We start from the raw sequence: 25,831 nt of genomic DNA on the forward strand, positions 1-25,831 counted from the left end.
CATCCCGTAGGTGCACAAAGTCATAATACCCAAGTGATACCTGTCGGACTGGGGTAAATATTTAATATTTTTTTCTTCAGATTAGGTATGTATTAGCAATCTAAAGTCCAAATACAAACAGATCTACGAATACATGTGTCACCCGGACAGTTTCAAAAATATCTGATACTGACCCTTATCACCACTAACAGTCATTACATATTTGTGCTCGTAATATAGAGACAATAATAGTAATCTGGGTAAACTTAACTTGTATCATTAAAGTGACAATGCAGCTTCAAAAAAACATACACACCTATCTCCACTTCATACTAACACATAAAATTATCAATTAAATAATAACTTGCAAGGGCGTCAATGGCATTTTTGTTCTACATTAGGGATGGTACCCTCCACTGATTAATTCCTTTTATAAAAATTGATTAGAATAAGTACCTATGTACATCGGTAGAAATAACAGTAGACATTAATTTCCGCCAGAATAGATAACGGAGCAGTAAAGTGGGGTAGTGACTAAGTTAAGTTAATCAAAGAGTGTCTACTACTTAACTCACCACGTATGCTAATTGAAAATGTCATTATTTATATTATCTGGCCACAAAAAAAGTTAGCTCAGTCTTGAATGAACTTAACGGTCCCGAAAGCGTTTGTTGCATATGTTTGTTCATCGTTATCGATGACGTATGTATAATGACCTATCACAAAGATATTGATATAACATTTCATCATCTTGAGAACATGCCCTGCCCTAACCATTTTATTTCATATCAGTTGATTGGTTGAAGCCTTAGGGGCTAAGAATTTTGGTATTATTATACTATTTTTACATAGTGGTACAGAGTATAATAATTTTGTTTTTGTACCTTGAAGAGTGTCAGCTTATGATCAAAAATTATCCATATGAAATCAAAACGGTTCAAACCCAGTTAGTATTAGTGTACGCTTGTCACTCTGATGTACATAAAGTTCATTCCGCGATTTTTGAGATGAGTGAGATTACTCAACAAAGAATTTTAATTAAATTTTGTGTATAGAAACGTTCAGAATGTTAGAAAAGGCCTTCAGTGATATTATTTTTATGCGAGCAAGTGTTTTTGATCTGTACAAATTAGTCAAAGAGGGTAAAAGATGCGTTGACGACGAACCACGTCCAGTAGGGCTATAAACCTAAACGGATGGTCAACACGTCAATAAATTAACGGAATTAGTGCTTGAGCATCGGCGATTAATTGACGTCGTTGGAATACTTCAAAGATCAATGAAAACCATTTTGAAGGATCATTAGGGCCTAACAAATGTAAAATCATGATTGGTCCGAAATCACCCAATGCTTTCGAAAAAGAAAGTCGCGTTAACGTCTGTGAAACAATGCTTTTAGACTACTAGGATGTCATGAAACATATTATAGCTGGCGATGAGTCTTGGACCCAGACAAAAAGACTTTAAATCGTGGCAAAGCCGAAGCTAAAAAAACAGGTCAAAAATGAAGGTTATCTTGAAAGTTTTCTCAAATTATCGATATGTGTTACACACAACATTCCAGCAAACTGTCAACAAGGAATACTATTTGAGTGTTATGCGTCACTTGCGCGAAGCTATTCGTGAAAATAGGTTGGAATTATGAGCCGAAAACTCTTGGTACCAACGATAATGCACCGTCGATTACTGCTTTGATTCTTCGTGAGTTTTTCGCCAAATCTTCAACCAATATCGTGCCGACACCACCGTGTTCGTCTGATTTGGCTTCGTGTGACTTCTGGCTATTTAGCAAACTAAAACGACTGCTACGGGGAAATCGTTTTGGGTCAATTGAAGACATTAAACGTGAATTACTACGCGTATTGATGGATATTCCGAAAAGTGACGTTAATAACAGTTTCGAGGATTAGAAAAAACGTTGGCACAAGTGTATTTGGGCCGAAGGGTATTACTTTGAGGAGGACGTCAAAGATTTTGGAGAATAAATTTGGTGTTTTAAAATTATGAACAAAGCCTTACTATTTTTTGTTCATTGTACTATTTCTGTTAACAACAATATGCCTAATATAAGAATTTCACGATTTTATCGCACAATAAATGTTGAGTTCTTCCGAACAACTTTAAAATAAAGTTTTTAATTCAAAGTGCAATTTTTCACTAACGACTCTGGGGCGGACCAACACACCATAACCTACTTTAAGCTTAGTATCCAGCTCTCAAGAAATGTAAAAACTTCATATAAAAAAAAAACGCTTAAGAAATGATCAAGTAACTTTCCTGCGATAAATTTACTTATGCTAGTATGCAGCTCTAAAGTAATCTAGTACTAATTTTTAATAAATTTTTTCAATAAAATGCGAATATGGCAATCCTGGTTTTGCGAAGAAACATCAAATCGACAATTATTTCTTGAAGGAAATTCAAATTAATCGTTAAATTCATCCTAAATTAGTTAAATTCATTATTATGAAATATATTTCTTTTTGAAATGTTGTATAATATAATATTACAATACACATACATACATACCTACATATTACACACAAAGTTTATTTTCTTTCGTTTATTCTCTCTTGCTCTTCTATTGTGGATCATTCACAATGCGTAACCAGCCGTCAAAATTACTTGAAGAAATAATGTATTTTTTGTCTTGAGCAATTACTTGTGAGCTGGATAACAACCTTTGCCAGCAATGTATTAAGAAGCGATCCTTCTCTCTCCACTGGTAGTTTTAGAAGGCTCTTGTTGTGGTGGCAGAAAGCTTATCCGAAGTAATTTGGAGGAATGCTGCCGAGTTGACAGTTCTTAAAATAAAATCCAGGCTAGTTGCGGTTACGACCACACTATAGGCTGAACTTTACTACGGATGTACAAATATAAAACTAATTCCTAAGTAAGGGGAAATGGGGAAATTCCGATTCGGATTTTTCTATCGGCATTTCAGCTATAAAATTCAGATTGTAAACTATTTAGCTTAGACTTGTTTTAGGCAAATATCTCTTTAACCATCTAATGTACATATATGCTTTTGACGATCACATACGTACGTATCTTATAAAGATGTAATTTTCTAAATTGTTCAGCTAATTAAAGTAATCTTCTTCATGTCGTCACTTTAGTGTTGGCAATGCTTGAATTATGCGCTCAAAATTTTAAATTAAAAAAGGAAAAATTATCTAGTCAAATTCAAAGCAAAAAAAGTAATTAGATACCTTATTAAAGCATTATAAATTACTTCACTGAGTCAATATATTTGTTTTATGGCAGTTTGCTTAAGGCAGTTGCGTTAATATTGGTTCATTAACTCATTAAATACAAAATAATAATCATAATCAATTTTTGTCGTAAAATCATATTTTTTTTTGCGCTGGAACTTTTTGAAAGTGCAATATAGCATATACAAACAGAAGAATAAAGATATATACTAAAGGTGCTATTGATTTATAATCGAATGGACTATTTGATGCTTGAAATTTAAGTTTCCTTCTATCGATGAATCTATTAAGAGAACACTTCGGTAAGCAAATAATTTCACATTTTGAGATGGTCGATTGGCCACTAAGATTGTGTGATAGCACATCGTTAGACTTTTTCCTGTGGGAATATGCAAAGACTAAAGTCTATGTGGAATCCTGCTTCGATTCAGGCCTTGAAACAAAACATCACGGGTATCATTCACCAGTTAGCAGTCGAAATTTTCGAACGAGTCATCGAAAATTGGACTCAACGGATAAACCCTCCGAGACAGCGCCGATAACATTTGAAAGCGATAATCTTCATAACAAAAAATGCAAAAAAATTTTATTTCGAATGATAATAAGCGTTTCCCATTAAATATAAAGTTTCTGTGTTATTTTTTTTTTAAATGGCAGGACATAATAAGTATACATTAAAATATAGATATTTAAGAGACTAACAAAGTGGTGGAGAAGTAGATTTGTACTATCCATATAATTAAGTTGATAAAATAAAAGAAATTTTGGTTATTATAGAGGTTTGAAAAGGATTTCAGTGGCAGAAATGTATAAAACATGAAAGGGGAATCGACACACTCGGTAAAAAATTAAAAATAGTAATTTGGCATAACGGCCTCTTGTACAAAATGATGCTCTTGATGCTCTTTCCCTTAGTTTATATTAAAATTATACAAAGTTTTTTGGCAACCGATCATTTACACTCCACCTAGGTGAAAGGCAGTCTTGCAAAATTGACATCAATGCTGGTTGTCCTCAAGGTTCGTATCTGTCTCCATTGTTCTATAACATTTTTACTTCGGACTTTCCACCTCTAAGTAAGAGCACGGCTGCTATTTTCGCGGACGCCACCGCAATACTCAGCTGAGGCTTCATTGCAGCTGATATCACAAATTCACTCCAAGAGGACTTTAATGTCATTGTCTCTTATTTTAACAAATGTAAAATTCTGGTTAATACTGACAAGACTCAAGCAATTTTTTTCACGAGGAAGCGTAAAGGCATCTTGCTCCCAACAAGTCATATTTCACTTAACTCTTTCGATGTTAACTGGGAAAAGACTGTTAGATAATTAGGACTAATACTAGACCCTAGACTGGCGTTTAAAGACCACGTGCTTTACATCATTAAAAAAAAACAGATAGGTTATTCCGACTAAATAGAAGGTTTAACGATCGCTGTGAGCATTCCACGTACTCTCATATTAATGAATGAATTAATTAACTGTTGTAAAAAATATTCTTGGTTATAAAGTAGAAATAAGTAGGTTAAGACAACATTATCAAATAATTTTTAAGTGGAAAGGCAAAATCGCCTGTACTCTTAACTTATATATATTAGTCACTGTAAATACATATATTATAAGAAGAAGTGAAATAAGTTTTAATTTGAAAAAAAAAACATACATATGTATGTATGTATATATAGAGAGCACAGATGGACGAGAAAATTTGAGTACCCCTTTACACCACTTTGCACCAAAATGGGATTAACAAAAATGAAAAGGTTTAGAAGAACTAACACATATATTTTTGGGGGGAAAAACATGGCACACAAATAAAGTGGTGAAATAAATGAGATATCTCTCAGAAATCTGTATACGTATCATTCAATACCATAAAGTTCAAGTTTGCGGATAAAACTTCTGAAGCAGCCAAGGACATATAGATAATACATTGTATGTATATTTACTAAGGTACAATTGTTCCTACACATATATTAAGAAAACCTACCGATGCCGAAGTGTTCGTTTTGGTCTATGAAAGTTTGCAGCAATTCTAATCTCGAATATAATAAGTGCAAATAGTGCTTAGATAAGTTTATAATACAAATTCAGATTACGATTAGCGAACGATAATAAATGTCATACGTGTATGTATGTATGTGTATATATGTATGTATAACGACTACAAGCTTTGGACATGCTAGTGCAAGAACTAATAGCTAATCTATATTGCAATGCTTGTTATTTTTATTGTTAGTAACCGTGTATATTGGTGGTTTTTGTTTTTGGCTATAACAATTTAGTACAATTGTTATTGATAACATGGCTCATAAATACTGTATTATAGTTCCTTGTGACGCTAAGAAGTTATGAAATGATGATTGTAAAATACGCACACATTTGGTATCGCCGATTAGTTGATAACACCACCGGCTAATTTAATACGCGAGTCTATAAAAGCCACTGACCAACGAATTGCCAAATTAGTTGGCCGTAAAATTTCGGACGTCTCTTAACGTGCAACGTGAATTGGGCAAAATGTTGCCCCGAAACAAAAAAATTGGACTCCTTTTATTAGGTTTAGTGTTCTACTTAGTCGGCAGTGAAATTGGTAGGACACTACAAATTTAAATATGAACTAGTGAAAAAAAGTTATTAAATGTGTATAATTATTATATACAATAGTGTATATATATTACATATAAATGTATTATAACAGTACATAAAAAAAATTTCGACGTGAGGTGCCACGTGTAAAAGTGCGTTTAAAGTTTCTGTGAAACATTGCAAAATTTATAACTATAAAATTAACAGATAATCGTTAATTACACAACGGTTCTGCAACCCAATGGATTACATGTTGCAACGTTTAATTTTTGTTAAATAACTTATGCGTTTATGACCAGAGCAAAGCCAAAGCAACTATAAATTTAAATAAACCAAACGTGGTTGAGTATAAAGTGATAAAAAATTACGGTGGGGAAATCCAAATTAATAAAAAAAAATATGGCAGATAAGCGGCTAAGTTAAGATAATGTTATAAAACAAAAACCCAAATGAATTTAGAAGTTCTTTAACCACGTATAATCGAAGGTCAATTACTAAACGCAAATCAAATATTGGCGCTACAACTGAATATGGAAATGAATATGTTCACAGCTTTTCTGGTTACCAAAAATATACATCTATATTTTCTTGCTTTACCAGTGAGTTGTTCAATATGCAATTTCGCAATGCAAATGCACCTGATAGTATTGAATTTTTTCGCAGATAGCTTTACACATGATCACTTTCTCCTTCTTTATTAAATTCCAAGTGTAGCCAGGTCCTTTTCCACCTGATCTCTCCAACGGAGTACTACGTCGATACTCCCAGAGCTGGAATGTTTCACACCACCTTTGGTTTTCGAAGCTGACGTTGTTGTTGGTATTAATACTGGTATAAAGATAGACGAAATTATCTACGACTTCGCATTTAATTCTTGTAGAAGATCGTGCCTTCTCTATTCAGTACGAGAGCTCGAACTATTTTCTACAGGAGTAGATTAAAGAAGTCGCACGATTTGGAACAGATTTTGTTTGGAACCCTATCGAAAATGGAATATCAAAAAACGGGGTTCGGCACAAACTTTGAAATATGTGCGTATGTAAAAACGTACGTGTTGACAGAACGCCGATGACAAATTTTCAAATTTTCGATCTTGACAATGCGAAGCGTCCTGGTAAGCATATGGATTTGGATAAAATAAACTGATTGGTGATTGGTCAATAATGTTCTTACAGAACGAAATTTGCTTCGTTGCATTACTGAATGTGATTTGCTCATCAAACATTTTTTCGGATAAGAGAAACTAAAACCACTTGACTCAGTTTTTTGTCTGTAAGGATCAACAATTTCATGAGCGTGAAATCAATCTCTTGTCCGAAAGATAGTAAAGTATATTAAAATTGCGCTATAAGCGAAATTACTTAATGAACAATTAAATATTACTTTTAAAACTCTCTTTTTGGACAAACTTTCCTCTTTACTTACCAATTTTGCTAGAAAAAATTATGAAGAAAATATTTGTGTTTTCCGAAGACTTTATTTTATACCACAGTCGATATGCTTCAACATCAGATGTACATATGCCTGATCATAGCGGAATCGCTGTAAATTGCAAAGCTGTACCATCGAAATGGTAACAAGTCGAATCTTCATTGTTATCCTGTACTCTAGTTTGTATCTTCAGAACTCGCATGCGCATAACAGATGCTAGGCAACTACCGGTTCCCTTATGACTGCGAGATCCCTCTGATCTAGAGTAGAATGTAGATACTGAACGGCTTATCCTTTGCCGTCATCATCATCTTGCCGTGATCATGAGACTACTTAATAGACACAATCCAATAGGCATTCAAGCTGTAAGGCTAAAAATTCAGTCGGACGCAAAGTCATAGTTGTATGGATCCCTATTAGGATCGACCATTTAACCCAACCCATCCTAAACACAGTCTAGAGACGAAGTGATTCAGTTCGTTTGCATATGTAGTTGCTCCATTTTCGAGTTACTAATAAAATATAAGTTAAGCAACAACGCGCCTGTTTATTCCGATATCAACGCATTACTTGAAAAATTAAAGATTCCAAAGATAATATGTATCTCAACATAAAAAAAAAATACTATATCTGTATCAGCAATAATGTCAACAGTAGTAGTTTTGGAAAATATTTTTACAAGTTGAGCGTTCTTTTGACGCTTATATTTTGATATGGTGATATGGTGGCTTTTGCTAGATCAAGACGGTTCAGATCAAAGTGCGTCAAAGTTTTACTAATTAGAATAAATTCATTCATAAAGGATGATTTTGAAAGGGATAGATTTCTTAAAATCTTAAAAGGATTTAAATTTAGTATATTAGTAAAAGTCAGCTAAGAAATTCCTAGATGGTTTGAAGTAAGAAAAAATAATACAGATGTTAAAGAAAGTGCACTGGTAGATAATTATCAATTTAAGGGTGTTAATGTTGGCGAAACAAAGATAGTCTTCGATTGTTATTTGATCAACAGAAAATCTTCCATTTCACAATGTATTTCCGGCTATACAATATTCATATTGAACAATGTGTGATATGGATAATTCATCATCGATATACATGCATCGATATTGAGAGCTATTGACTAATAATGCTTTCTAATTGATTTATAGAAATTATAAACCTTTTCATTGCCTACTTCTTGTCAAAAAACTACCATAAGTTTTATTTTATAACTAATATTTTTCCAAGAGACGTTAACTAATCTGAATGCCGACTACTTGTGCGTCAAATCTTATCATCATGGAAACCGTTGATAACAGTACTCTGTTCTCGTGTGTAATTTGAATAAATGGTCACTACAAATTCATTAACATGTAGAAAAACCCGTTGATGCCATATATTGGTCACTCCAACTAAGCTCTCACTAATGCTGCGCCAGTTTTGCAACATAACCTTAAAAGCGGTACATTTCGGCAATTTAGGGGTTTTGTAAAAAGTATTAACAATTTATTTTGCATGAGCCAATTCACATATTAAATACAGAAGTATTTTCAATGCTAAGATATATTTAGTTTTTACTTCACAAGCAATTAATAAATTTCGTAAGGGCTAAGCATTGTGGTGAATTTGAATTTTTTTAATCTTAGGTATATAATTTTTATACATTTTTCAAATTTTTTTAACTGTGGCGCGCGCTTCTTTCTTTCCCAGCCAACATTGTTGCTATTATTCTTCGATTCTTATTTATAACACCTTCAGCGACGCACGTCTACCTGGAAGTCCACCAAGTATCGAATTGCTCGCATTATGCAACGGCTGTCGAAAAATCAGTAAAAAAAGGCAAATAATACTGATTCGTTAAGCAAATTTATAAAGGCGCAATAAAACGCTTACTTTAATTTCGCCATAAATGTTGATAACGGTCGTAAATAAAAGTTTACCTACAAAAGTAAGCAGTTGTCCTTTATTTTTTTTTTTTTAGTAAAAATTCGACAGTCAAATCTTTATAGACTTATTTGACTGCGATATATTAGAAGTAGTACGTTTTTCTTATATTTCATTGCAGATAAGTGACATTTGCGCTTACCGGCCGGCATAGATACCGTAATAATATTAAAAATGCAATTCTTTTCACAAAGAGAAAAATCAAAATAAAGAATTTAAAGATAAACATCAGCACATTAATTTTGCATTTTATCTTTCACTTAAAACAGCTATAAAAGTAAATATTTATATATGTATGCTGTTGTCGGTGGGGCGTATGAGTAACCAACAGCGAATTTTCTACGGGCGAGCGTATTTTTTTTTACAAAAAGACAAAAAAAAACTGATCAAATTATTCAAATCTATTAATTTTTACGAAAATAAGCAAATTACGATTTCAGTTTTGAAATTTGATTTTTTATGACTTTTAGCAAATTTGTATTGATTAGAACCAAACTTTTTTCAATATTGTCTTAATAATTTTTTCTGGATATTTTTTATGAAATCATCTCGAAAATTGACTTTCTTCTCCTTATGAGATGTTATATTCCTGTTCAAAGCTCCACTTTTTAAGAAAAAACTTCCTTGAGTAAAACCAGTCAAAGTGAAACCAGCTGAAATCACTATTTTCGAAACCGCTCGTATTGAGTAAACAAATGGTTGCCGTTATAGTATTTTGAAACCATTTGTAGATTTAATGCTTTCGGAGCTATTGGGGAACATACATCGCGACAGAATTTTTCTCAAAATTAACTGGGACTACACATTGTTATTTAGAGATTCAGATCACAGTTCAATATAACAAGTAATCCTTTCAGTTCCTCGCTGAAAGTGGCACTGCTCCCATAGTTTGCTGGTTGTTTTTGAATATTTACGTTTATTTTTTGGTATTAATATGTTTCGCTTAGTGTTTGTTGATGGGGTGCATACATTGCGCCAAAAAAGTACAGATATTGTAAATAAAATGCAAGATATTTGATTATTCATCAATATTTTGTATCACCTTTCGCATCTCTTATAATTTCTGCGAATCGAAGCAGTTCTAGTACATTTCAAAATACTATTTTTCGCAAATAGCTTTTACTTTGCGATTTTTTTCTCTCTACTGTTTAAGTAAATTTTCAAAAGACTCTTTTGAAAATGAAAAATATTCTTTGAAGTTAAAATTGTTCAAAAAAACAGTGAAACCCAACCTTAAAGTAATGCATAATATTTAAGTTAAAGTTACCCAAAAAGTCTTAACACCCTGACTTAAGTTCTATTTAGCGGTAATGTAATTTAATTTAAACTCTCTACAAATTATTGCATAAAAATATGATCATTCTATATATATTTTGTAGAGTCTCCGATTTTTCTTTCGTTTTAACTAACTTATTATACCCTGTTCGTGGTACAAAAATAATGGAAATGAAAAAATTAGCAATAAAGCAAACTTAAACGCACTTCGAAAACAAAACACATGCATGCAATTAAAATTAAATATCTTTGATTATTGCTATTATAATTTAAGTTAACAAACTATCAAATTAGTTATTTAATTTTTAATTAATATTTATGAATCTTGCAGTTGTTGTCTCTGCACTTCAATGTAGTCATTGTGAAGGCGACGATTGTGACGATCCAATCGTGAGAGATTGCACCAATGAGACTGATCAGTGTTATATACGGCTCGAGGATAACCTCAACTTCGTTGGCATGGGTTGCGCCTCGACCTTGGGGAATGAGACTGAAATCGCTAACTTAATCAGAAATAAAGAACTTTACGTTTGTTCGAATGCGAATTGTAATGATTTTGAAAATTTACCACCAATAAATGATTGCACCGCATGCGACTCGTCGACCGATGTGAGATGCGCTATTCAGCCTGCAACTGCAGGCACAACAAGACGTTGCGCTACTGTGCCCTTTACACAGTGTTATGAGCGCGTCAATATCGCAAACGGTGGCACGACAGAGCGTGGTTGTCTCTTTGAACTGGAAGGTGATGATTTCTACGATTGCCTTAGCGGAGAGGGTGAGAATTGCAAAGTGTGCACGGGGAGTGGTTGCAATACAGAGGTGAGTGTGAACGATGATATGGACTACATTGTGTTTGACATATTTAAGAAGATTCATTTGAAAGAAGCTAAAATAATGTATTTCTTTTTATGAAACAAAATTCTTAAAGATTGAATGATTATGTTTTATTAGTAAATTATTAACGTTATTTATAAATGTATGATCACTGTTTTAACAGGTGTGTGACTTTGCTATATTCGGTACCAGAAATTAACAGTCAGCCTAGATATAGGCCACATGTAATACTTTCCAGTTCCAAGTCATGAAAATATACATGGCATACATTTAAGGGTATTTAGAACTGATGGAACTGATTCGTTTATTGAACGAATTTTCCGTTATTTATAAAAAAAAAGTATTATCATATTCTTTTAAAATTTTGTCTCATTATTATGTTTCTGACATTTATTTGAGACATTTACTTCCATGTCAGCCCAAGAAGATTGAGAACTATACAACATTGACTAGCATGATTAGGACAACTGAAACACAACCATATATTAACTTTTCTTTGACTCTATACAATTTAACAATTTCTTCTACAGATTTCTATAATATTTTACATTTACAAATTTTTTTGTAGATCGTGCCAAGCAATCGTCAACAATGTCAACGCTGTGACTCCGATACGGATAGCACCTGCAGCAGCTTGCCATCGGCGCTCTCCACTTGCCCCACATACGACGTAAATGATACATGCGTCTCTGTCTATGAGTCGGGTGTGACACGTCGAGGCTGCGCTAGTGAGTTCACTTGCGATGTAACGGCTAGAAATTGTGAAATTTGCAATGCAAATGGCTGCAATACGGCAAATGTGCAGAAACGTGCCGGGGAATTGTACGGTATTTTCCAAGACTTGCCTTTGAATTGTTATACTTGCGCTGATGAAGATTGCGAGACGAGCAGAGGATTATTGCGCAAATGTCAGGGTGTTTTATATCAAGATTGTTTGACGGTCTTCGACGCGGCCGGGAAAGTATTGGAACGCGGTTGTGAAGCAAGCATTAGCACCGAGCATCAGTCCTATTGCGCCACAAATCCATCACTGTGTTTTAATTGCAAATCGAACGGTTGCAACAACCAAACCGAAGTGAAAACAAAAGAACAATGTCTGTATTGCGATTCAGCCGTCAATGCCGATTGTGCAACGAATATTGAAGCGATCACAAGCACACGCGAATGCGTGGATGGCTGCGTGACCGCGTTGTATGAGCGCAAATCAAAACCGAATGTGTTCGATCTGGCGCGCACCTGCTTCGAGGATGTTGAGTTCGATGCTCGCGAGACTTGCACAGCGGCGAATAATTGTGTCCAATGCACCGGCGAGAAATGTAATACAGCGCTAGTGCCGGCCGAAGGACGTCTCTCTTGTTTGCACTGCAACGGTGATGATTGTGACAGTCCGGTCTCAAGTGTTTGTAGCACTTACTCTGCGAGCGACCAATGTTATATATTCTTTGATAATGTAACAAACAGCGCTGTGCGCATGGGTTGCAAGAGCAGTTTGCCAGCTGGCGCAATTTACGCGGATATCCTGCATTACTTCCTCTGCGATGGTGACGATTGCAATGATTACGACAATTTACCGGAAGCTCATATATGTTATGATTGCGATTCGGCGACGGATGTGAATTGTGCCATTAGCCCTTCAGCCATTACAAGTCAAGTGAGATGTCAAATTCATCCGCATACCGACTGCTTTACGCGCATAAGCGATGGTAAGAAAATGTTGATTAGGTTAAGTCATAAAAATGAGCTGTCATATTTGCGTGGCAGCTCATATAAGGCCGCGCCTGATGGGTACTTGTTAAGTATGTGAATGAAGTGGCGTACGTATCGTATAGGTATGCCACAACGAATGCGCTGCGCAAGTAAACAAAAATCAGCTGTTCCTTATAACCATCAATATCAAATGTCAATTGAATACGTTAAAGCATGCAAAAGTTGACAGCTCAGTTGTCAGTTGCATACTTCACTGTTATGGAATCAACGTACCCACTCTGACGTGCCCTATACTCCACCGAAGTTCTCTACTCGCTATTTCTCCCCCGCTCTCCTTACTTTTGTTTCTGTCTTAATCTCTCTATCTCTTGAAAACCCAACGTTATTATGCGAAATATTCTTCACTTTCCAATTTAAAATTGATTCTGTGCGAAGAACCCAACCCTTTTTGTGCTGCACTGTAGTTACTTCATATAATTTTAAGGTAACTACAATATTTCTTTCATACAGATGGTCGGACTGTACGCGGCTGTATTAGCACGCTGAATATAACGGAGTTCCTCAGCTGCCATGAGGGCACACCCGGCGAGTACTGCAGAATATGCACGCAAAACAACTGCAATGTGAACATCTATCCCAGTGATCGTCAACGTTGCTACCGTTGCAATTCCTTAGACGATCCCGATTGCGCCAATAATCCCGACAATAGTAATTATTCTGCCTGTCCGTTATATGACAGTGATGATGTTTGCGTGAGCAAATTGATCGGTGGCACTGTGCATCGCGGTTGTGGCACCGAACTACAATGTGATGGTGGTACGAATTCGAAGACTTGTCGTACGTGTGAGGACTTGTATTGTAATGATTATGTCTTTACGGAGTATCCGATTGGCGATCCAGGCATTTTCCAGGAATTGCCGTTGAACTGTTACAATTGCAATGGCAACGAGGAATGCAGCGGCAGTTTGGGCAATGTGCGAAAATGCTTAAATAATAATTATCAAACCTGTACATCGGTATTTAATGCAACCAATGGCGAAGTTATTGGACGCGGTTGCAGCGATACCTGGGCGGAGACGTGTGCCGATGATGATCACCAGTGTTACGATTGCAAATCGAATGGTTGTAATGTGGCCAAGACGACAGATGACTACATCGAATGTATATTTTGTGATGCGCAATTCGATGAGAACTGCTTGACCGATGTCAGTAAAATCGTACAGAGGCGCGCTTGTTATAAGAGTTGTGTAACGACTTTGTATAATCGCACCAACGACGACACGCCAGTGCGTGAGCTAATACGTACCTGTCTCGATGATATGGATTTGGACGATCGTGAAATCTGTGCCGATGGTAAAGATGCCAATTGCAAAGCATGCGACGGAGAGTATTGTAATGATGCCATTGTTGGTGAACGCATTTCGTGTTATCAATGTGTGGGCGATGAGTGTCAAAGTCCTGTAGCAAAAACTTGTCGCGCTGTAACCGAAGGTGATCAATGCTTCGTAGAATACGATGAGACCAGATCGATTGTGGAAATGGGTTGCAAGAGCAAGTACGATCCGGCTGAGGTTAAGGAGCTTATTATAGCCAAACGTCTGTGGCTTTGTGATGGTGAAAATTGTAATACTGTCGATGCCACGCCAGTAAGTCAAATTTGTGCCGTTTGCAATTCGATAACCGACGCGGACTGTGCGATTGCGCCGCAAACTGTCACATCGCAAACAACTTGCGCCAGATCACCTTATACGCAGTGTTATTCGCGTGTGTTGAGTGGTAAGTACCGGCAATTAAGCATTGCTTAAGGCTGTAACGGTACTTTATAAATTTCATACTTTTTTGTTTTCTTTAAGACGGTCATACGGAACGAGGCTGCTTGTCCAGCATTGAGGGTGAAGATTTCTACGATTGTTTGCTGGGCGCAAATACAACGAACTGCTTAGCTTGTGTTGGTAGCGGATGCAATTCAGCGGTAAGTTTTCATTAAAAAAAAATGTGTTAGTTGTTGTGCCAAAGTCGGCTTTTACTCAAGGGCATGTTTAGTATAGAAATTATTTAGCTAGCGCTCAAAAGTAAGCTTTAGTTGGCTCTTTCAGAGAGCTGCCAGTCGCTTTGCCTGTTTGTACTTTTCTCTCCGCTGATTAAGAGTTATACTGTTGGTGTCAACACTATTATACTATTGGCGAATTACTGACAAATTTGTTAGACCGCTAAGCCGATGAAGTAGCCCTTAAATTCTCATATTAGGTTGTTAAATATCTTCCTTCCGCCTTTTTGTCTTTTTAATTTCGCGGCTATATATAAAGCGCTACATAGCTCGTATCTGGCAATACTATACATCTTTGAAAGGTATTGACATAAACTACAAAACGACGCTACGCATAAATAGTTTGGATATTGCGTTCAACAGTTATAGACGTGTAAACATGGAGTTCACGTTAAAGGCAAATCCGCTAGAGAAACGTTTCGTGAGATTAATATTGTTTTGGGGGATGGTACTCTATCAGCGGGCTATAAAAACACCATGGATAAGGTAGCCGCCGGAGACCTGTGACTGGCGACGAAAAATGAACAATATCAAGCGAAAACGATCGTGATCGAAGGCATGGTGAAGGCGAAGGTGAATCGTCCCAAACAGTGGCCAATCCGGGATTGATGGCCAGGAAGGTTTTGCTGTGTGTTTGGTGGGATTGGAAGGGAATCATCCACTATGAGCTGCTTCCATATGGGCAGACGCTTAATTCTACCATCTACTGCAAACAACTGGATCGCTTGAAGCAGGCGATTGACCAGAAGCGTCCAGAGTTTGTCCAACAGCAGGGTGTAGTGTTCCACCCGGACAACGCCAGAACACACATTTCGTTGATGACTTGTCAGAGGGTACGGGAACTCGGATGGGAGGTTTCATCACATTCAACATATAGCCCGGAAATAGCGCCAAGTGGGGCTGTCCGAGTTCTTCGGAAATAAGGAGGGGGTATTGTGAAGTTGCCGTCTAGATGGAAACAGATTATTGAACGAAACGCCGCATGTTTGAACTAAATCCGATCACTATAATACTTTTTATAAAGCATTGAATAAAGAGCAAAAATACGGATATTTGACCACCTTTATATGTTTTTTTTTTTTTTTTTGTCTTAAAGAGTTGAACGCTTGACCGATAAACTTGTTGACATCAAAAAAGCTTAAATTTATTATATTTTTGAGTTTAGTAACTTCGTAAATACTCCACTATAGCTCTTAGAGTCGCCAACTCATAAATATACTATACACTCTCATATATGGCATCTGCTATTTTAGATCTACCCTGCAAATCGTTTGTCCTGCCATCAATGTAGTTCCGAGGCTTCTTCGCAATGTGAAAGCAAACCAGATGTCGCCTACTTGTGTTTGAAATACAGCGAATCCCAACAATGTGTCAGCACTATTGATAACTCCGGCTATACTGTACGTGGTTGCAGCTTGGAAGTCACATGCGGTTCTGATGTATGCGAGACTTGCAGCGGAGACGATTGCAACGTGAGCAATATCAAGCGAAAACTCAGCGGTCGACCTGGTCAATGGCAAGAGCTACCGCTGACTTGTAAGGTTTGTGAGGGCAAAAGCAATTGCGCTGGCACACCAACGGAACTCGTTTGCACAGGCACCAATGACTATTGTATGACAGTATTCGACGAAGATGATAGTGTGTTGGCGCGTGGTTGCAGCAGCGGTATTGAAGCTACGCATGGTGCATATTGTGATGTCAATGCAGATAAATGTCAAAATTGTAACTCGAACAATTGTAATACGGTCAGCGCTTTGACGGACTACGTTGATTGTATTTACTGTGATTCGGCCAACAATGCGAACTGTGTTTCACACCCTGAGAATGTGAGCGAATGGCGCAAGTGCAATACATATTGCATGACAGCATTGCGTCCTAGACAAGCATCTCCCGAGATATTTGATTTGTCTCGTAGCTGTTTGGACGATAAGGAAGCAGCCGATCAGTTGATCTGTCGTGAAGGTAGTAGCGACTGTGTGGCATGCCAAGGCGCTGCCTGTAACACAGCAGTATTGCCAGCTAACCGACGTTCCTGCTACACATGTCAGGGTGAGCATTGCGTTGAACCCGAAACCGCCGAATGTACGGCATACACGGAGAATGAACAATGCTATGTTTTGTTCGACGATGTGAGCGATGTGCAGCGCATGGGTTGTGTCAGCGATTTGGACAGTTCATATATAGCACAAAATGAGCATTTGTTGTTGCGCTGCAGCGATGGCGATAATTGCAATTCGTTTGAGAGCTTCCCCAAACCGATCACTTGTTACCAGTGCGACTCGGCTGATGATGAGTCCTGCGCAAACGACCCATCGACAATACAGACATTGGCAACATGTGCCGCATTGCCAAATGTAGACTGCTATACGCGCGTAATCGCAGGTAGATATCTAATGAGCATTAATACAACGATATATTTGAAAAAAAAAAATATATACATATATAAATTTTCCTCTTAATATCTTACAGACGGTAGCACCCAACGCGGTTGCGTGAACACTCTTGCTAAGATCGAGCTACTCAGTTGTCTGAGCGGAGACGAAAGCCTTTGTCAGACATGTAATGATAGTCTCTGCAATAAAGAGGTAAGCGCAACTGGTCTTAAAGACTGCCGTATGTCTCATTTCAATAAAACAAAATTTGGATTTCTTCAAAGTTTGTGCCCCAAAAGCCAATGAACAACTTTCACTATACGAACAATATTTCTTTACTTTAACAGCCAGTTGTAATTTTGTTTTTTCGAATCCATAGCTCTTCCCACAAGATCGTCGCAGTTGTCAACGCTGCAATTCCGAAGATGATGCAACTTGTCAAAGCTCTCCCAACGCCGCTTCAGTATGTCCAATCTATAACGAAGATGAATTCTGTGCTACTAAATTGGTTAACGGCTATATCTACCGCGGTTGCAGCTCCGAGTTTCAATGTGACGTCACAAACAAGCTGTATTGCCGTCATTGCAATTCCGATAATTGCAACACTGTGGACTTGACCAATTTGGGTGGCTTGAATATCGGCAAGCCAGGTAAATGGCAAGATCTGCCATTAACTTGCTACGATTGCGAAGGGGACGATTGCCGAAACTCGGCCGGTACACTGCACGAATGCGAAAACAATAACTTGCAAACTTGTCAAACTGTCTTTGGTGCTGATGGTGCGGTGGTGCGACGCGGTTGTAGTGACGATGTCTTGGCCACACATGAGGAATACTGTGAAGATAATACTGGCCAATGTGTCGGCTGCAAATCAAATAATTGTAATAATGCCACCAGTCTGGATCAATATGTTGACTGCTACGCATGTGACTCGGCGACTGACGCACAATGTGCTTTAGACTTCGTGGCTGCAAACAGCGCACAGCGCCTATGTCAAGGTCATTGCGCTGTGGCATTATATCCACGTAGTAGCTCCGCAAATCCTTCTTACGAACTCGCACGCACATGTTTGGATGATTTGGAGCTTGACGATCGTGAGAAATGTTTGGCGGGTGAGCATGAGCTCTGTGTAGCATGCGAGGGTGCGCTATGCAACACTGCCTCTTTGCCGGCAAACAGACATAAGTGCTACACTTGTGTGGATAATGAGTGCATTGACTATAAGGTGGCCGAATGTAGCGCCTACCAACCGAATGATCAATGTTACATTAGCTTCGATGCGGAAAACAGTATCTTGGGCATGGGTTGTCGCAGTGACTTGGAGTCGGATGTCATAACGGCATTAATTAAACAGAAGGTACTGTTATTGTGTGATGGTGATGCATGCAATGGTGTGGAATCAATACCAACAGCTAAAACTTGCTCGGTGTGCGATTCCGAGAGCGATGAACGCTGTGCGACCAACCCCAACCTGGTGGCCGATACGGAACGCTGTTCGAATCTGCCGTACACCAATTGCTACACTCGCGTAAAGGAGAGTAAGTATAAAAAAAAATAAATGCATGCATTATTATGGCTCATCTACTGAAACTGTGTCACATATTTTCCTTTCCTATCACCCATAGATGGTCATACCGCACGCGGTTGTCTTTCCAACTTGTCCGAGGACACCTTCTACAACTGTCTCTACGACAACAGCACCCTCTGTGAGACTTGCATCGGTGACAAATGCAATAATTTGGATGTTTATCCAACAGACCGTAGGCAGTGCCAACAATGTAGCTCCGAAACAGATCCACTTTGCACCAGCACACCAAACAGCAACAAGATCTGCCCGATCTACGCTGAAAATGATGGTTGTGTCACGAATCTGCGCGATGGTATCACGACACGTGGTTGCGCGTCCAGCATGAGCTGTGACGATGAAAGTGACAGAAAAACATGCCGCATTTGCACCACCAGCGGTTGTAATACAGTGAACTTGGAGAAGTCACTAGAACAAGGCGAACCCGGCAAATGGCAGGATGTACCGATTACATGCCGCACTTGTGAAGGCGAAGAGGATTGCGAGAGCCTAGGCAACTATCGTGTTTGTACCAGCAATTTATACCAGAGCTGTATGACAGTCTTCAATACAAACGGTAATGTGATACAACGTGGCTGCAGTGACGCAGTCGAGGAAAACAATAGCGCACTCTGCTCGGAGTACCCAGAAAATTGTTTGCGCTGTAACTCGAATGGCTGCAATAACTCAACACGTTTGGCCGATTACATTGATTGTATTTACTGCGACACTGATAGCAATATCAACTGTTTGAACAACGTTATAGCGGTGACGCAGACACGTAAGTGTAATACATACTGCACGACAGCGCTCTACCCCAAATATGATGAAGTCAACCCCGCCTACACATTGGCACGCACATGCTTTGACGATTTGGAGTATGATGATCGTGTAGCCTGCGTGGCCGGTCAAAAAGAACATTGCCAAGTATGCGCTGAGGCCAATTGTAACACACAGTCGGTGCCGGAAACGCGACTAAGCTGTAATGTGTGTAAGGGTGATGATTGCCAGGATCCACAGCCGCAGTCATGCGCCGCATATCGCGAGGGTGACCAATGTTACATACAATTCGATGAGCAGCGCAGCATTGTCGGCTTCGGTTGCCGCAGTGAGTTCACCAATGCCGAAGCTGACTATCTGCTACAAAATCAGCGCCTGTTCTACTGCGATGGTGATAATTGCAACACCTTCGATGCATTACCAGCAGCACAGAGCTGTAAGCTTTGTAACTCACGTACTGATTTGAATTGTGCCACAAATCCTAACAACGTCACAGCCACCACGCGTTGTACCTACTTGCCATACACTGAATGTTACACACGCATACTGGACGGCGGCATCACCGAGCGTGGCTGCCTGTCGAGTTTGTACGATGACGATTTCAGTGGCTGCTTAAATGGCACCGCACCATATTGTCAGGCCTGCAAGGGTGACTCCTGCAATAATGAAGTGTACCCGGAAGATCGACTTTCTTGCCATATTTGCGACTCTCTCACAGATCCAACTTGCAAAAATAAACCAAATAGTGTGAGCGTTTGTCCGTTGCACGTCACCGGCGATACCTGTGTCACAGCTTACAGTAATGATGTGACCTATCGTGGCTGCAGCTCGAGCGTGCGTTGTGATGCCTCCCAGCCGAGATCTTGTTGGCAGTGTGAGGGCACTGCTTGTAATACCATCAATTTGTCACGTAGACAAGATGATAACTATGGCAAATGGCAAGATCTGCCATTGAGTTGTCTCACATGCAACAGCACATCGTGTGCAGCTGTCAATGGTGTAGAGTCTGTAACTTGTGCAAACAACAATGAACAGGACTGCGTTACGGTGTTCCAAAGCGGTACGGTTGTCAGACGTGGCTGTGCCGATGCTGTTGAAAAGGAATATGGCGACTACTGCGACAGTAATCCGGTAGATTGTTTGAACTGCAAGTCCAATTCATGCAACAATGCAACGGCGTTGACACAATACAACGAGTGCATCTACTGTGACACACTAAAGAATTTGTCGTGTTTGTGGAGCCCAGAAAGCGCGGCACACAAAACGCGTCAATGTCAAGGTGGTTGCATGACTGCGCTGTATCCCTCGGATAGTAGCAGCGATCCCGGTTACGAACTGATACGCACCTGCTTGGATGACAAAGAGGCCGCTGATCGCGCCAACTGTAACAATAACCAATGCCAGAGTTGCGTGGGTAGCAAGTGCAATTCTGCAACGGTGCCGGCCGAGCGTCTGAGCTGTTATCAGTGTGCAGGTGACGACTGTGATGAACCCGAGCTGAAATTGTGTCCTCTCTACAAGAGTGAAGACAAGTGCTTCACTTGGTTCGACGAGACTAACAGCGTTAGTCGAATGGGTTGTGTGAGCTCGTTCCACGATCAAGAAATAAGCACCATTATCAGCACGAAGCGCGTGCTTGTATGCGAGGGTGAGGCTTGCAATTCTTTGAACAATTTACCTAGACCACAGCAGTGCGCCGTTTGCAATTCGGCAACGGATTACACTTGCGCTACGAATGCGCAGGAGATAAACACATTCAACACTTGCAACGTATATCCGTACACAAACTGCTACACCAAATTGATCAGCACGGGTAAGTACAAGCCTAGCTGTAGCATTCTAAACATTTGCGTCATAAAAGGACTTTATTTTCCTCAGATGGTTCGACAACACGTGGGTGCTTGAGTGATCTGCCAGCCGCTGAATTCGTCGACTGTGTCTTGGGCAATGATAAGAACTGCAGTATTTGTATTGGAGAGGGTTGCAATCGTGAGGTAAGTGAAATGAGAATACGTCCTTCTAATTGCTGAGGTGATTCTCTGTAGGATCAACGCAGGTATACTTTAGATGTCTAGTCATCACAAGCACGAAACACTATATAGAGTAAAGCTTAATAATTTTTTTCCATCAATGCAGGTTTTCCCCGAGGATCGCCAACTGTGTTATACCTGTAATAGCGAAGATGACGATTCCTGCCAATCCAACCCAACACGTCTCTTGGCATGCCCATTCTTTACAGAGACTGAGAAATGCCGCACCGCTGTAAGCAACAACGTTACGGTACGTGGCTGCAGCTCGGAGATCTTGTGTGATCTTAACGACAGAAACTGCGTATCATGCAATGGCAGCGCCTGCAATAGTATCGATTTGGTGAACCGTGCCGAAGACGATGGCGTACATGGTATGTGGCAAGAGTTACCACTAAGATGTCACACCTGTGAGGGCGAACACTGCCTGCAGTCGCTGGGACCAGCCTACGAATGTACCCGTAATACGGCACAAGACTGTGCGACTGTCTTCACAACGGACGGTGATGTGAAACGTCGTGGCTGCTTCGACGATGTGGAAATCTACGAGCAACGCTATTGTCGTGAGAATCCACATTTATGTTTCAGCTGCAAATCCAACGAATGTAATGATGCCTGGGATACGGCCGATTATATTGAATGTAATTTCTGCACTTCCGATACGAACCCATTATGCTCAACCGATCCACAAAACGCTAACTTCACCAAACGCGCCTGCAATAAGGAATGTATGGTGGCAATTAAAGGCTCACAGGTGATACGTTCCTGTTTGGATGACAAGGAACTGTACCATCGCAACGAGTGCCGTGGCGATAGCGACGAATGCTCGAGCTGCAGCACGCCCAATTGTAATGATTTCATTTATCCCGAACTTCCTGAAAATGACTTCAGCTGCCACGTCTGCAATGACGCATCATGCCTCACGAGTGTCAGCCAACGTTGCGCGGTCGCCAATGACTACTGTTTTGCCAAATACGAGAATGGACGTCCCGAACTCTTGGGCTGTGCCAGTTCGCAGAGTCAAAGCAATCTAACGGCATGGGAAGCGGAGAATAAATTATACACATGTACGGAGAAGGACTGTAATATACTCTCTAATTTGCCAACCACAGGTGTACAGTGTGTATCGTGTAATTCGGAGCTCACGCCCGCATGCGCACAAAACCCAACCGCAGTAGCAGCCACCGCCTCATGTCCAGCACTCCAAACTCAATGTGTCACGAATGTGAATAACGGTGTGTAGCATTGATTTATAATTAATTTTTTTTTTTTCAAACAAAATTTGAACTATTTCATATTTTTAACTAACTTTCAGCTGGCCATACATTGCGCGGTTGTCTGAGCGATCTGGCGCAAAATGATCAAACGGCATGTGCAATTAACGGCACATGCAGCATATGTATTGGCGACAGATGTAACAATGTGGTGAGTTTCCTTTCTCATGCAACACAACAACAAGCTTATTTAATAATTTTTTAATTTAAATTTATGTTTGATATTTTTTTCTCTCACTCAGCTCTTCCCCAGCAATCGCCTTAGATGCCACATATGTATCTCCTCGGTCGATGAGAGTTGCTCTAGGGAACCCAATCATCTACAGGTCTGTCCGATCTACTCGTCCACCGATCAGTGTGTGACCAGACATGATACGTACACGGAGCGCGGTTGCAAATCGCAAATCACATGTGACCTCAGTGATGGCCAGACATGCAATATTTGCTCGGGTGACGGCTGTAATACAGTCGAGCTGACCGGTGGCGCCACCGTGCTGTCTACAGTTAGCCTATTGACGACATTAGTACTCGCTATTGTTGCAATGTTAGTGATTACATAGATTTAGTTAAGCGAAAGGAGTCCAATTTAAAGCGTAAATAATTAACGAAAGCACAAAGAATATTTACTACTTACGTAACACTTTAGCATAAATATAACGGTTTGTATATAATACTTAGCGTAAAGAAAGGAAGCAATAATACTTGAAATTTTATTTTTAAAATCATCAAAGTGTTCCAGTGGTAGCACTAAGCGTACATATATGTATATGAAAGAAACATTTAATAGAGGCATATGTACATACATATATAAAATTAATATCTTGCTTTTGTATAACTGAAATAATGTGAAATTACGTGTCTATATATTTCGTATAGATTCGCGCATTCATTATTTGAACACTAATAAATGTACATAGTATACACTTTTATATAGTTATATATATATATAAAATATATTCGCTTACTTTGTACATATTTGTATGTATGTAGCAATTTTGGTTAGCAGAAGTCAAAATAAAACAACATATTTTTTAATAATAAAAAAAGTTTTTTAATTAAAAAATAAGAAGCTATTAAATCCAGCATATCTCTTTCCACGTCCATACGTTGTAGAGAAAGAAAAATGTCGAACCACTTTTTTATTCTTGCAACCAGTTGCTACAGAGAATATTAGTTTTGTTCGCCTAACGGTTTTATGGATCACGTTAAACTAAAAATATAGATATATAAATGATCACGATGACAGGAAACGTTGAAACCCGAATTAATAATGGTATGTCCATCCGTCCGTGGATGCAGTAACTTAAGCAGAAATTGAAATATCTTGGACTTGGAACGCATGTTCCTTAGAAAAGAAATACGGTTTTGCGGATGAGCGTAGTCGAGCCACCACTACGCCCACAAAACACCATTAACCGTAAACCTATAAAAATCTATAACTAAGCACTAAATTAAGATATGAACTGAAATTTCGCAAAGGTGGTCGCCCTCTAATAAGTTTAATGTATATATATCTCCTAAACCACTTAAACTACAACAATCAAATTTACCCAAATCAAATATTCGTTTTACGAACAAACCTTATGCCGAATATGTCGGTCAGTGTATGTGTTATATCTAATGTAATGGGACAAAAAAGCACCCGGAAATTGTAATTTAAATTATGTTTGTAAATAATATTTCAAAAAAATTTATTTTGCTAAGATACCAGGACTGTCCTTAATTACACCGTAAAATATGAACACTATCTGTCAACCTGTTTGTTTACAGCAGCTGCTTAAGGCGGTACACCTCCGTAGTGCGTTGCAATTTTTACAATCGATAAGAATATCGAACAAATAATTTGTCTCAAATTTTGTATTTCTAACATTTCTTGTGCGGATCGTTGCTAATGATGGAAAAGGCTTGCGATGATTAAATTTTATCAAAAACACAAGCTTACGAGTAGTACAAAGCCTTCAAAGACGTTCAAGAGATCGTTGACGAATAATAGATGGAGTACTTGAAAATCGTCAGGTAAGTTTTAGAGCAAGAGAGCTCGACATCTCTCACGAGTCCGAAAGAATGAGTTCGGTGGATACTTTGGGTATGAAACGCGTTCTTTCTCGACTTTTCCTGAGACATGCAAAGTAGTCAACCACCATTCAAATGAGGTGGGATAACGAGCCAAAACTAAAAAATAACTCCAAGGAGCTTAAAAATCAAGGTTATGCTCATTATTTTTTCAATGAATTTGTTCCAGAAGGGCAAATGGTCAATAAGGAGTTCTATTATGCGATAATGAGGCGTTTGCGTGAGAATATCCGTCGAAAACGCCCGGAATTGTGGAAGAACTATTTATGGATTCTACACGATGATAATGGATCATCGTATCGAGCTAACATATTAACCGAATGTGAAGTTAAAAACGCAATGAATACCATACATCAACCACCGTATTCACCAGATTTGGCCCGTGCGATTTTTACTTGTTCTTCAAACTAAAATTGCCACTCCTTGGAACCCGTTTTCGGTCGGTCGAAGAGATAAAATCAAATTCGGTAAGGAGCTGAAGGCCATCCTAAGAGCTTATAAACTGTCGTTCGAAGACTGGAAAAATCGTTGGCATAATTATATTACATCTGGTGGAGATACTTTAAAGGAGATAAAATGTATATTTTATGCGTCAAAATGTAAATGAACCGAATACAACTAAGTCGAAGTCAAAATGATTATTCTAAAACCTACTTGAAGATATTTTTACACAGGTAGCGTTTCACATGCTCATATGTATTAAATATGCATAAAAATAGGAACTTTATGACGGAA

At 38.7% G+C, this 25,831-nt stretch overlaps 2 protein-coding genes across 8 annotated transcripts in view; one reads left to right on the forward strand and one right to left on the reverse strand.

The window, feature by feature from the left end:
• LOC108978007 overlaps positions 1-25,831 on the reverse strand; it is a 151,208-nt gene that overhangs the window by 36,219 nt on the left and 89,158 nt on the right. The gene's annotated exons all lie outside the window — the stretch shown is intronic.
• LOC108978006 lies at positions 5,680-23,941 on the forward strand. Its single transcript, XM_018948039.1, has 13 exons — positions 5,680-5,788; positions 10,747-11,237; positions 11,821-12,955; positions 13,470-14,735; positions 14,813-14,931; positions 16,260-17,388; positions 17,476-17,591; positions 17,758-18,916; positions 19,004-21,535; positions 21,601-21,716; positions 21,859-22,984; positions 23,065-23,174; positions 23,266-23,941. The coding sequence occupies exons 1-13, from the start codon at positions 5,716-5,718 to the stop codon at positions 23,581-23,583; spliced, it is 9,690 nt and encodes a 3,229-aa protein (XP_018803584.1). The 5' UTR covers positions 5,680-5,715; the 3' UTR covers positions 23,584-23,941.

The sequence above is a fragment of the Bactrocera latifrons genome, unplaced genomic scaffold (genome assembly GCF_001853355.1).
Source record: "Bactrocera latifrons isolate USDA-ARS-PBARC rearing strain unplaced genomic scaffold, ASM185335v1 scaffold_99, whole genome shotgun sequence".
Lineage (NCBI taxonomy): Eukaryota > Metazoa > Arthropoda > Insecta > Diptera > Tephritidae > Bactrocera > Bactrocera latifrons.